At 59.4% G+C, this 12,405-nt stretch overlaps 3 protein-coding genes across 3 annotated transcripts in view; 1 reads left to right on the top strand and 2 right to left on the bottom strand.

Annotated features, from left to right (window-relative positions):
- Positions 1-1,099: 1,099 nt before the first annotated feature.
- On the top strand, positions 1,100-4,660 carry SIAE (sialic acid acetylesterase). The gene is made up of 9 exons (XM_025895767.2): positions 1,100-1,259; positions 2,264-2,427; positions 2,511-2,649; positions 2,735-2,918; positions 3,208-3,317; positions 3,401-3,534; positions 3,752-3,906; positions 3,985-4,180; positions 4,257-4,660. The coding sequence occupies exons 1-9, from the start codon at positions 1,100-1,102 to the stop codon at positions 4,530-4,532; spliced, it is 1,518 nt and encodes a 505-aa protein (XP_025751552.2). The 3' UTR covers positions 4,533-4,660.
- Positions 4,661-5,020: 360 nt separating this feature from the next.
- PANX3 (pannexin 3) lies at positions 5,021-8,385 on the bottom strand. The gene is made up of 5 exons (XM_008929423.3): positions 8,205-8,385; positions 7,384-7,526; positions 7,081-7,295; positions 6,277-6,941; positions 5,021-5,436 (listed from the first exon to the last, which is right to left on the bottom strand). Exons 1-5 carry the CDS (start codon positions 8,383-8,385, stop codon positions 5,375-5,377), a joined length of 1,266 nt encoding a protein of 421 aa, XP_008927671.2. The 3' UTR covers positions 5,021-5,374.
- A 1,060-nt stretch (positions 8,386-9,445) lies between these two features.
- Positions 9,446-12,405, bottom strand: part of PUS3 (pseudouridine synthase 3) — a 7,062-nt gene continuing 4,102 nt past the window's right edge. The window contains exons 4-10 of the mRNA XM_029962050.1: positions 11,512-11,600; positions 11,262-11,427; positions 10,846-11,047; positions 10,573-10,666; positions 10,348-10,498; positions 10,014-10,111; positions 9,446-9,893 (exon numbers count right to left, since the gene is read on the bottom strand). Of these exons, the coding sequence (XP_029817910.1) occupies positions 9,708-9,893; positions 10,014-10,111; positions 10,348-10,498; positions 10,573-10,666; positions 10,846-11,047; positions 11,262-11,427; positions 11,512-11,600 (986 nt within the window). The 3' untranslated portion in view covers positions 9,446-9,707. The remainder of the gene's footprint in view (positions 9,894-10,013; positions 10,112-10,347; positions 10,499-10,572; positions 10,667-10,845; positions 11,048-11,261; positions 11,428-11,511; positions 11,601-12,405) is intronic.

Below are 12,405 nucleotides of genomic sequence, written 5' to 3'. Positions count from 1 at the left end.
CCCCTCTGGTGCCCTCCCAGCCCCTCTTCCATGCCCTTGGCACCCCTGCTTAGCCCAGCTTTGATGCCCTTGCCGGCCCCCCAGCCCCTCTTTGACACTCTTTGCACCCCCAAGCGCTGTTTCAGTGCCCGGTACACTCCCAGAGCCCCAGTTCGACGCCTTTTGCACCCTCTGGGCCCCACTTTGCCACCGTTCACGCCGCACCCCCTCCCCGGTGCCCTTGGCCCGGAGCTGCCGCCGTGGGACGGTGCTTTACGTAAGGTGGGAGCCACATGCGGCTCCTCGGCCGTGTCTCGTGGGCTTTCCTCCCTTCCCTCCTCCCTTCCCTCCTCCCAGCTGCTTTTTATAGCCTCCACTCACTTCCCTGGCGTCTCAGTTCTAATTTTTTTTTTCTTTTTTTTTTTCTCCTCCGACTTGTTTTTTATATAACTCGTTCTTCCCGGAGCCTCGTGGCAGGAGGCAGTGGGACCGGCGACGCAGCTGATTCCCGGGGGGCTGAGGAATTCTGTTCCCTGCTTAAACCCCAGCCTGGGATGAGCTGCGGAGGAGATGGGGCTCCGTGAGCTCCAGCTGGGATCCCTGCCCCAAATTGCCCCTCAAACATCGCCCCAAGCCCTTTTCAAACATGATTTTCTTTTCACGCCCCAAAAATGGAGCTTTTGGGGCTGCCAGGGCTTAGCCCTCTGCTTCCCTCCCTGCTGAAGGTGTCGTTGCCAGTGCCACATGCCTGGTGTTTCCCATCCCACCCTTGCCAAACTTTTTTCCCAAGGGAAAAATACATCAGAACATATCTATCAGCAAGGCTGGGCTGGCAGAGACACTCCCATGCTGTTATTAGAGGAATTTATACCAAAACCTGTGTCCAAATCTATGTAACACAAGATGTAACACACTCTCTGTGCTTTGGGAGATGAATTCTCTCCTGGGGACTTCAAATCCTGTTGCTTCCTCATCTCTGGGGTGATGTTAACCACTTACAGCTGTCCAGGAAGCTGTAAATTGAGCGGATTCTCATATAATCTGTGTTTAAGAGGGAATATTTGAGAGGCTGTTTTCTTCTTGGAGCTGATGTTTGCCCTGTCTGGTGATTCCAGGGGGGATGCTCAGCTTTGCCTCCTACTACGGCGACCACATGGTGCTGCAGAGGGAGCCGGCGGGGGCCGTGGTGTGGGGCCATGGGGAGCCGGGGGCTGTGGTGACCGTGACTCTCTCGGGGGCTCAGGGCCTCGTCATCACGAAGAAAACAGCACAGGTTAAAGGTCAGTCCCGGCCCCTCACCAAGGACTGGGGGCCGTTGGTTGTGGTGGCCGAGGAGCTCGTCCGAGCCCAAACCGGAGCGGCCAGTGGGGTTTGTCACCACTCTGGGTTTGTCTTCTGGGGGTGCAGAGGCGATGGTGACTTCTCCACATCATGCTTTCCCCTCTGCAGGAGATCTGGGGGGGTTCAGCCGTCCCTGCCAGCGCCAGCCTTTGCTCACTTTGGTTCCCAGCAGCGGATCCCGTGGGCGCCCAGCGGGAGCCGAGCTGCCGCTGGAGTGGGTGGCACCGCACAGGCTGGAGCCGAGCGGCGAGGCTGCCGAGGGGAGAGGGGGATCCAGCTCCTCTCCCCATCAAAACCATCTCTGGGGAATCTCCGGAGCGCTCCTGGCTTCTTTTTCTATCTGTGCCCCCTTGGGATCTCTAAGCCCTGAAGGATGTCGCCCGTGCAGGCAGAGACTTCCTGGGGGCTGAGAGGGCTCAGGAGCACCTCAAATCCCAGCTGCTTCCCTGCTTAGAGAGTTGGGGGGCTGCTCATCACCTTTGAGGGGGCAAAACTGCTGCCCAAGGGCACCTCCACAAGCTGGAGAGCCTGGAGATGTCTTATGGGAGAGCAGTGATTCCAGGAGGTCTGCAGGATCTGGCCCAAAAATCCATGCTAAGCTCCAGCAGAATATCTTCATGCCTCAATTCGGCACCTCTAAAATTAGCCAGAGACATCTCGGTGTCACACACACCAAGCTGCTCCTGTAGTCCCGGTTCCTCCCAGCAGCTTCTGCTCTGACACACATTTGTTTTCTGGATTTTCTTTTTTAACCCCTTAATTCCTCCAGGAGGAAAGACCCTCTGATGGCAGAGAGCTTCCAAAATCCATTTCCCCAGCCTAGCTTTGTGGTGGGGAAGCTTGTCCATCCCCACTGGTTGTTGGCCGCTCATCCAATATCCCTGTGAAGGTCTTGAGATCTTTATAGGGCTGGTAGAAGTTAAGCACCATCCTCTTCCTTCAGGACCTTCTGGGACATGGACAACTGTCCTGGACCCGATGGATCAGGGTGGTCCCTATGCGCTGACAGCCGAGCAGGGCTCAGAGAACGTGACACTGCGGGACATCTACTTTGGGGACGTGTGGCTTTGCAGTGGGCAGAGCAACATGGCAATGACAGTCCTGCAGGTAAGGCCCCACAGCATGGATCAGGCAGGATCAGGTAGGGATCAGGTAGGGAAGCACCTGGCACGCTCCCTCCCCTTCCCCAGGTGGCCAACGCCAGCCAAGAGCTCGCCGCCGCCGCTCGCTATCCCCACGTCCGCATCTTTGCCGCGGCGCCCGCCCGCTCCGACGTGGAGCTGGAGGACCTGGAGCAGATTGCCTTGCCATGGTCCATCCCCACGGCTGGTGAGTGCAATGTGCCTCCAAAAGAAAGCCTGGAAACAGCTTTCCCCCCCCTTTTTCCCCTTGCAGCCCACTGTTTCTTGAGCAGAAAACCTGGGCCACGGGAATTTCACCTACTTCTCGGCCGTGTGCTGGCTGTTGGGGCGCTCCCTGTACGAGGCTCTGGGGTCCCCTGTCGGGCTGGTGGAGGCGGCCTGGGGGGGAACACCCATCGAGGCCTGGTCCTCCCGCCAGGCTCTGCAGGCGTGTGGGCTCCCGGAGGACACGGGGAGGTGAGAGAAGGTGCTATGGAAACACCTCTTGCCCTGCTCCGCACTGCTTTTGGGGAGTATCTGCGTCCCTTCCCACCCCACCTCCTCTCCTGCTGTCCCCTCTGTGCGTCGTTTGTCCCCCTCTGGATAAAATCTCCTCCCATGCCAAGAGCATAGGGCAAATCTAGGTGGGTGGAGGGGGAAGATGAGGCCCCCAGAGCTCCCCTTTGGCACGGTGCTTGCTTTAACCGTGCAGGGTTAAGCCCCCCTTGTGCTTTGGAATCCCTTTAAGCTCAGCTCTGTCTTCCAGCACCTCCCCACACTGGCATGTCTCCGGCCCACAAACGCCATCCGTGCTCTGGAACGCCATGATCCACCCGCTGCTCAACATGACCCTGCGGGGCATCGCTTGGTACCAGGGTGAGCCTGTTTCCATCCCCCTGGGGTGGAGCAGCCCCCGCTGTCCCACGGGGCTCTCACTGACCCTTCTCTCTGTGGGACAGGTGAGGCCAACGCCTTCCTGCACACGGACCGGTACAACTGCACCTTCCCCACGCTCATCGCCGACTGGCGCCGCGCTTTCCACGCTGGATCAGCCGGACAGACGGAGCCACTCCTCCCCTTTGGCTTCGTGCAGGTTGGGGGCGTGAGAGGCAGGACCCCCATGGGGTTGCCCAGGAAGGTTTTACCCACCCTTTCCCCCACTGGAGGCCACATCCAAGCTGGCAGCAGGGAGAGGATGCTGTAAACACACGGGCAGGTCCTGCTGGGTGCTGAATCCCGGGCAGGGGCCAGAATGGCCATTTTTGGGAGTGATGGCTAAGCCACTCCCCCGTTCTTCCCCTGCCTTCCAGCTGTCCACCTACCGCCGTGAGAGCCCCGACGACAGCTTTGCCCGGCTCCGCTGGCACCAAACAGCCGACCTGGGGGTTGTTCCCAATGCCAGGATGCCCGGCACCTTCATGGCCGTAGCCATGGATCTGGGTGATGAGCACTCTCCCTACGGCAGGCGAGTCCCGGGCCGGGGTGAGGGTGTAGGGATGAAGCTTTTGGGTACCAACCCCATCTCCTTCCTCTTCCTTGGCAGCATCCACCCTCGGGACAAGCAGAACGTGGCACACCGGCTGCTGCTGGGCGCCAGGGCTGTGGCGTACGGGGACAAAGACCTGGTTTTCCAGGGGCCATATCCCACCCGGGCCGTCCTGGAGGTGACCAGGGGGCTGCTGAACGTCACCTACAGCCAGGAGCTCATCTGCCGTCAGAGGGACGCACGGTCATTCGAGGTGAGGGGTGGGAAATCCTCCCCGAGGGGCTGGGAGAGGGGAAGGCCACGCTGATGAGGGTTTCTCCCCTCCCCAGGTGTGCTGCTCCAGCCAGGCGTCCCTGTGCCGGTGGCTGCCGGCACCGGTGGTGGCCGTGGGGTCCCGCACGGTGACACTGGCCCTGGGTGGCTGTGGGACGCTGGTGCTGGGCCTGCGCTATGCCTGGGCCGAGTGGCCCTGTGAGTACCAGTCCTGCCCCCTCTACAACCCCCAGGGGCTGCCTGCACCCCCCTTCCTGCTGGACACCCTCCCCACAGGCAGCACCGACGGAGGGAGGGAGCTGCTTCTCCTCCCTGGCTCTGGGTTCTCCTGAGGGATTTAGGGGAGAGGAGGGAGCTCAGGCTTCTGGGTCCCCTTCCAATCCTGGGAGGCAATGGGCTCGATTACTGTCCTACTAATTAAACAACTTTCCAGCTCCTCTTTGGCTTCAAGCCAAGGCTGCAGGGGGAAAAAAAAAGCCAATTTACAATTAAATTTATGAAAAATGATTTTAAGAGAAGCAGTAGGACACACTGATGGGAGCCAAACCCCTCACTGCTTCTCCCTCTGCCCGTGGAGCTGGTCCTGGCTCCCCAGGACACCCCATTTCTCAGGGCATGGACTGCTCACCCCCACAGCAGGGTGCTTGTGGGATCCAGGGATCAGCTTCCAGCTGCAGGGTAGAGGGAGGGAGAGGAGCTCTGCCAAAAACCCACAGCCAAAGACTAAGGCTGGGCTAGGAAAGGGAGCTGTGAAGGGTGTGAGTGCCTTCCACCTCCCTCTGTTAATAAACAATAAATAGTAAATAGTTAATAAACCAGCTTATTTTATTCCTGGATCCTTTTTTCCTTCAGAGGAGTACCCTTTATTCCTCCATCCTCCCCCTCCTGCTGTAACAGCACGGAAATTTGTGTGGAAGAGGCACATTGTGGCACCCAGTGCTTGGAATAAGAGAACCCAAGAGGTTCTGTACAAAACATTGATTGTTTAACCCTCTTTTTCTGGAAAAACATACATAAGAAGGGAAAGCCCAGTTGCAGGAAAAGCAGGTGGGCTCAGCCCAGCTGCCACATCACAGCTGTGTTAGAACCAGGGTAATGCACTCAAGTGATGCTGGAAAGAAGGATGTGGATCAAAGTGGATCCTGGGATCGCAGGATCCCTGCCTGCTCCTGGATCAGGCAGAGCCGAGTGAGTCCCGGGAGGGTTTTCCCATCGTTTCCACTCCAGGCTTCGGTCCTAGACAGGGCAGGAAGAGCAGGCAGTTATTTAACAGGGCGATGGCACAATGGGAGCTGGGCTTTCTCCAGCAGCGTGTGACTGGCCCATGAGCCAGGTGTGCTGGCCCTGTGGTTGCCATGGCAACGAGGATGTGAAATCCAGCTCAGTCTGGGTGGTTTTTTTAAACCACAGCTCAGACTGTGTGTTCAGGGCCAGGAACAGAGCCCAGGCCTCCCAGCTCCTGCCTGCAGGGATGGGCTGCCTTACACAGCCTGGAAACCACTGCCGTGGGCACTGGGGATCCCTGGAGATCCCAAAGGAGGCACCCACCTCCCCAGAACCCAAAGCACATGGGAGAGGGAGCGGTGCAAGCCCCAGGGATGTGGCTCTCCCTTGGAGCCTGGCTCCCTCTCCACACACAGCCCCACTGTGCCCACCAGTGCCATGCAAACAGGAGAAGGGAGCAGGCATGGCATCCTTGGTATCAGCCCCCCAGGATTTAAAGCTCCCAATCCCACTCCAGCAGGCTGAGCTGCCAAAAACAGGGACCCTCGTGGCCCTGCAGTTTGCCCAGAGCTTGGATTTAAGTGGCAAGCTCTCTGCTTGCTGTTCCTATAGCAACTCCTGCCCACGCCTGAGATTGCAGTAACGTTACATCCCAGCTGCCAGAACCCTCTCCCAGAGCTGTCAGCCCTCACGGTGACCCCCAACAGCCCCCCAACTACCCCCCAAACACCTCAATGTCTTGGCAAAGGGTTTAGGGCAGCAGTGGACGGATCCAGCCCCATTCCCGAGGTGGGATCTGGCAGTGTAGGAACTAAGAGGAAGAGGGAAGTTGTCTCTACCCAAAGAGCCTACCTAGGGCCGTGCCATTGGAGAGGGCTGTGCCACCCTCAGCCTCAGGGGTGCAAGCGTGGTGCTTGGGCTTGGTGGTCTCCAGCCCGGCCAGCAGCGTCATGAAGTCGATGACGGTGTCGATGTCCTCCTTGTTGGCCGTGGTTTCCCTCAGGGCGCTGACGGCGTTGAGGCGGCCAAAGGAGGTCAGCTCGGAGATGTTGGCGCGGAGGAAGAGGAGGATGACGTTGAGGTCGTTGAGGGGGCAGGTGAGCATCCTGCGGCTGAGCAGGTCGAAGGCAGGCAGCATCTCGTAGACGGAGAGCAGCCCCTTGTCCCACTGGCAGAGCTGCAGGGCGTTGTAGATGACGACGGGGATAAGGAGGATGTAGACGCTGCCGACTGAGAGGCTGATGAGCTGGAAGATGGAGAAGAAGACCAACTTGCAGGGGATGAGTGGGGGGATGTGGGGCTCTGCCTGGAGCAGCCCTGTTTTGATGGAGCAGCTGAACTCATCCTGGAAGAAGATGTTGAGGTGGAGGAAGACCAGGTAGAGGCAGGTGGCAGCCAGGAACAGGAGCAGCAGCAGGTTCCTTAGGATGTAGATGAACGTCAGGGTGTGGGCGTGCTGCTTGCAGGTCAGGTACCGCTCCAGCAATGGGAACTCAAAATACCTCTCCCGGCGGGCCCTGGAGGCAGAGGGACACAGTGGGAGTGAGAGCCACCCCCCAAACCTCACTGCTTCACCCAAGTCCATCCTGGAACAGCCACAGCCACAACACCCCGAGGAGGGACTCCAAGGGCCGCGGTGACCCAGCAGGGCCTCACCTCTCGTACTCCTCCCAGAATTGCTCTGGCTCGTCACTGGCCTGCTGGACCTTCCTCATGTGCTGCACCAGGCGCACCGAGCGGTTGTAGGATTTATCCAGCTCGTCGATGATGAAGAGCAGGTCGGAGTGCAGGGCGGGGGCGGCGGCGTAACGCCACAGCAGGTACGGCAGGTACATCAGCACCGCCACCACCAGCAGCGAGTAGGGGAAGACCTGGGCAAAGGGGACGAGAGGGCGTTGAGGGTGCGGAGTGTGCACCCAGGTGGCATTTGGGGGCACCCAGACGTGACTTTGACCCTACCTTGAGAGCCCAGAGGGACTTGGTGACAGCGTGTCCCTCGGCGTCGAAGCCGTGGTGGATGAGGGAGTCCCAGCAAGCTGTGTCGGCGTAGGCAGACTGCTTCCCCGTGAAGTTGGTGGGAGAGAAGCAGCTGATCTGGGAGCCTGGGGTGAGGAGGAGGAGGAGGAGGGGAGTGAACCTCAGCCATGGAGGGTGGAGGAGCATTCCACAGCCAGGAGGGTGATTACATCTAAGGCATCACTTTGAATTAAAAAAAGCCTTTTTCATGGTCATTTTGGAGCTGCTTTTCCTCACTGCTGCATTTCCAGCAAGGACTTTTCCATCTCTTCCCAAACACAAACCCTTTGTGCACAGTGGTGTGTACACAGTGCCGGGAATTAGAGACCAGCCAGACTGGAGTAAAACCAAATCCCCAGGGGAAGCAGCAGAATGTTGGCCGAGGCCAGATTTAGCCATGACACACCATCAATGCATCCCCCTGTGCTGCCAGCACCCTCCTCCTAAACAACCCCACGGCACCCGAAGGTGCTGGGCACGAGCAGCTGAGGCTGGGCATCGATTCAGCGCTGCTCCTGGGGCACATGAACAGCCTAGCATGGCTGTTCCCGGGCTTTCCCAGTGAACAGTGATCCATTAAAAACAATCAATAAACACCCATGACGCAGAACAGCCCCTAAAACAGGACTTCCAGTCTGCTCCGCCTTGGATCACGACATCAGCACGAACACGAGGGGTTTGCCGTGACAACCAAACCCCTGCCAGCGACTGCCCTCAGCCCAAAGATCCCTTTGGAAAAGGGATGTCCAAAACATGCGACTCACCGGCAGAGAACTCCCGGGCAAAAGCCAGCGAGACAAGGCAGAGGGGCAGCCCCACAGTGACAAACTTCAGCAGGCGATCGCTCGGCAGCTCCAGCCGCAGGCCCTTGGCTCGGGCACTGCCGGGATCCGGGAGCAGGGCGTCGGAGAGCATGTACTCGGCAGCCGTGTGCGAGAGGGACATTTTGAAGCGAGGAAGAGGAGACGCTGGCAAGTGCTGCTGGTGCCTGGCAGCTCTGGTGTCACCTGAGGTGTGACCGGCTCAGGAGGGAGCTGGCCGAGCTGAGGAGTCCCTGCCGAGCGCTGCGTCCGATGGCTGCGAAGGACAGCTCAGACAGGGCGTTAAATCGCCCCGTAATTACAGGGGAAGCCTTTTCACAAATAGAAATAGAAAATCCCACCCCAGCAGCCACGGCAGCGGGCTGGGGAGGCAGAGTTCCTCCTCGACAGCATTCCTCCCCGGCAGGGTTCCCGCCCGGCTGTGGCCGTTCCCGGCTCCCCGCGGTTTTACACCACTCTCTCATCAGCCGAGGGATTTCTGGCGCCGTGGCCCAAGGGCACGGGGGTGCCTGGCTATTTTCAGTGGGAAGGCAGGGGACAGGGCACTCCCCCAGGGAGAAGCCCCAGATACACACTGGCCTGTGGGGTACAAAGAATCCTTTCCAGCACCCAAACCAGCTAGAGGGGACCTGCTGCCCCGCCTTAAGGTCCTGGCACAGGCCAGGAGTCACAAAACGAGTTTTGAGGCAGAACATCAGCTGCAATTCCCCAGATTGTCAATCCCTCCTCTCGCCTCCCTCTCGAGGCACAGGGGGAGGAATCTGGCTCCAAGAAAAGCTCCCAAGGGCAAGAGATCCCAATAAGAGGATCTACAAACAAGGGATGGGGTAACTGGAAGGGGCGGTGGGACGGAGCAGTTTCTCCCAGGAGCACAGTCAGTGCCCAGAAATCCATGCTAACACTGCTGGCAGCACAGAGCAGGGGCAGTCCTGGAGCTGCTCAGCCCAGCCAAGCCAAGGAACTCCCCATGCAGTCTCTCAGCATAGTGAAAAAACTCCACAGTCGCTGCCAAATCGCACTTTCGATGGATTTTCCAATGAAGGGACTTTCCAAATCTGAGCTAAACAGCTCTAAAGGGAAAACTGACGGCTCCAATTCAGGAGGGGCTGCACCCAGGTGTGCTCAAACCTGCCCAGGGACTGAGTCCCACCCGGCCTGAGCACAGAGACACACAACACCTTCCCTCGAGGGAACCGGAGCTTTTATTGCTCGGAGACAAGTCCAAAACATGGATCAGGCAGAGCCCAATGTCCATCCAGCCTCATTTGTCTAGAGGCTCTTCAGTGTGCCCAGCTGCTTTCCTGTGCCAGAAGCACACGCAGGCACCTGTTCTGAATCCAGCAACACCAGCCTACAGACTGTAGGCTTCACCCCACTTCTGGCTCCAAGGCGGGCACAGCCACTGCCACGTGCTGGACGTGAGGAGATAACCGGCCCCACTCCTCATCAGTCCTTAGCAATGTCCAGCTCCAGCTTCTTCAGCGTTTTTTGGAAGAAGCGGGGTGGTTTGCAGACGAGGTCTATGGGCTGGCCCAAGGGCAGGCAGAGCCGGTGGGCGTGCAGGTGCAGGGGCAGGTGCCGAGCCTTGCTCTGCTGCAGCTTCAGCCTCCTCAAGGTGAGCACGGGAAGCTTCTGCAGCAAGGATGAAAACGTCCCTTCAAAACCCCAGCTCTTCAGCTGGGACATGAAATCCCCGGCCCACAGGGAGCTGGGGGACACAAGGGGCTGGATCCAGTGCAAGATCTGCCCTACCTGGGGTGCCAGCTTGCTCCAATGTGAGTATTTGTGATCCCCGAGGATGGGGCACCCCAAGCCATAAGCCAAGTGAACACGGATCTGGTGCTTCACCCCTGAGGAGAAAACAGAAAGAGGAGAAAAGTGACATCTAGCCATGCCAGGCCTCACCTCCCACCCACCATCCTCAGTGCTGGACAAGGCTATGCCAAAATTGCCGGCAGCCAGAGAACAGCTCAGCAGCAAACCATCGCCCCAGTGGGGCTTATTCCCAGGGCCTTGTCCCAGAAAGGATTCCAGTCACGTCTAACGATGAGCTGCCACTTCCCAGTGCTGCTCCTGGCCCCCTCACCGGTGATGGGCTGGAGCTCCAGCAGCGAGCAGGCGGAGGCGCCGGCCAGCCGGCGGTACCGCGTCACCGCGCTCTCGGCGCTCCGGTTCCTGCGGGTTTTCACCACCTTCCCATCCTCCGGACACAGGCGGTAGTTGGGAGCCAGCGTCATCTGAAGGGCAGGGAGAGGGTGAGCCAGGGGAGGCAGGAGGGAGTGCCAGGGGCAGCAGGCTGGAATGGGCTCACCTTGTAGTGCGACTGGTGGCTTTGCACCTCCTTCTCCACGATGGGGATCTCCACGATGCCCTCAGCAGGGTCTGGGTCCCCCAGGACAATTGCCCTGGGCAGGGAAAGCACAAGTCTGTGGGGTGTCACTCCTGCAGGAAGGGAGCCCTCCCCTCAGCCCTCTCCCACCACGCAGCCCTATAAAACAGTTCTGCCCCCACATCCTGAGGACTGTCCCCTCACCCCTTCCTCAAAGCCCCTTTGCAGCCCCTTCTCCACCCAAACCCTTCCTACCAGTAGATCTTCTCCACCTGACGGGTTTTGAAGAGCAGCCGGACCTTGTCCGCTGTCTCCCTGTTCCGTGCCAGCACCATGACACCCGTGGTCTCCTTGTCCAGCCGGTGGCAGAGGTGGAGGGGCTCAGCTCTCATGTTCTCCAGCATCTTGGCCAAAATGGGCAGCACGTCAGCGATGCAGTTCTTGATGCCAGGGCCGCCTGTGTGACCCACAGCAGGGCAGTGAGGGGACTGGTCACCTCCCCATGCACCCTAAACCACCCCCAAGGTATCCTGGGGAGGGGAAGGCTGAGATCTGACAGTGATCAGCCCCCAGGAACCCTCCCTGGGAAGAGAAACCCCAGCACAGGGAGGACAGAGACAGAGGATCCTGTCAGCACCACAGAGCCATTTCCACTCCCCCCTCTCCCTCACCATGCACAGGGAGCCCGTAGGGTTTGTTGATCACCACGATCTCCTCGTTCTGGTACACAGTTTCCTGCTTGAGGATCTTGGCCAGGACGTTGGGGTGAACCCGCTGCAGCTGCTGGCTCAGCGCGGTGAGCTCCCGGAGCTGTCGCTGTGCTGGATCCTTGGGGATCTGAGGAGAGAACAAGACACTCAGCAGGGGAAAAACAACTCTTGGCTTTCACACAGAGCTCCAGTGGGACCTCTAGCAACTCACTCGCCTTCTGTGTGCGCCTGTGTCATGCCTGAGGGACAGGGTGGCATCCAGAGGGATCTGGACGAGCTCGAGCAGTGGCCCATGGGAACCTCATGGGGTTAAACAAGACCAAGTGCTGGTGCTGCTCCTGGGTTGGGGCAACTCCTGGGATTGATCCAGGCTGCGATGAAGGGATGGAGAGCAGCTCTGGGGGGAACGACTTGGGAGTGCTGGTGGGTGAGGCTGGACATGCCCTGTCCATGTGCCCTGGGCTGATTCCACAGCGTGGGCAGCAGGGCAGGGGGGGATTCTGCCTCTCTGTCCCCTCAGGTGAGACCCCCCTGCAGAGCTGCCTCCAGCCCTGGGATCACAGCACAGGAATAACATGGAGCTGCTGGAGCGAGTCCAGGAGGCCACAGAGATGGTCCAAGGGCTGGAGCCCCTCTGCTCTGGAGCCAGGGTGGGAGAGCTGGGGGGGTTCACCTGGAAAACGGGAGAGTCCAGGGAGACCTGAGAGTCCCTTCCAGTGCCTAAAGGGGCTCCAGGAGAGCTGGAGAGGGACTTTGGACAAGGGCCTCGAGGGACAGGACAAGGGGGAATGGCTTCCCACTGCCAGAGGGCAGGGAGAGATGGGATATTGGGAAGGAATTCCTGGCTGTAAGGGTGGTGAGGCCCTGGCACAGGTTGTCCAGAGAAGCTGTGGCTGCCCCATCCCTGGAAGTGTCCAAGGCCAGGCTAGACAGGCTTGGAACAACCTGGTCTAGCGGAAGGTGTTCCTGCCCACAGCAGGCGGTGGGATGAGATGGTCTTTAAGGTCCTTTCCCCCGCTCCATCCCGGGACGCACCGCCCGAGCCCGCTCCCGGGACGGCCCGCGCGGGGCACGCCGGGAGTTGTAGTCCAGTCCCTAAGGCCCA

The sequence above is a fragment of the Manacus vitellinus genome, unplaced genomic scaffold, assembly GCF_001715985.3.
Source record: "Manacus vitellinus isolate BGI_N305 unplaced genomic scaffold, ASM171598v3 scaffold_41_pilon, whole genome shotgun sequence".
In the NCBI taxonomy this organism is placed as follows: Eukaryota; Metazoa; Chordata; class Aves; order Passeriformes; family Pipridae; genus Manacus; species Manacus vitellinus.
This window is presented reverse-complemented; position numbering and strand designations above follow the sequence as displayed.

What these genes read in the sequence shown, in the direction of transcription:
- SIAE (XM_025895767.2), top strand. Translation starts at nt 1,100, where the DNA reads ATGCTCAGCTTTGCCTCCTACTACGGCGACCACATGGTGCTGCAGAGG. An exon ending in TGGCAATGACAGTCCTGCAG is followed by an intron (nt 2,428 to 2,510) that starts GTAAGGCCCCAC and finishes CCCCTTCCCCAG; the next exon opens with GTGGCCAACGCCAGCCAAGA. An exon ending in CTCCCGGAGGACACGGGGAG is followed by an intron (nt 2,919 to 3,207) that starts GTGAGAGAAGGT and finishes TCTGTCTTCCAG; the next exon opens with CACCTCCCCACACTGGCATG.
- PANX3 (XM_008929423.3), bottom strand. Translation starts at nt 8,385, where the DNA reads ATGTCCCTCTCGCACACGGCTGCCGAGTACATGCTCTCCGACGCCCTG. An exon ending in AGTCCCTCTGGGCTCTCAAG is followed by an intron (nt 7,296 to 7,383) that starts GTAGGGTCAAAG and finishes CCCTTTGCCCAG; the next exon opens with GTCTTCCCCTACTCGCTGCT. An exon ending in CTCCAATGGCACGGCCCTAG is followed by an intron (nt 5,437 to 6,276) that starts GTAGGCTCTTTG and finishes TGCCCTGTCTAG; the next exon opens with GACCGAAGCCTGGAGTGGAA.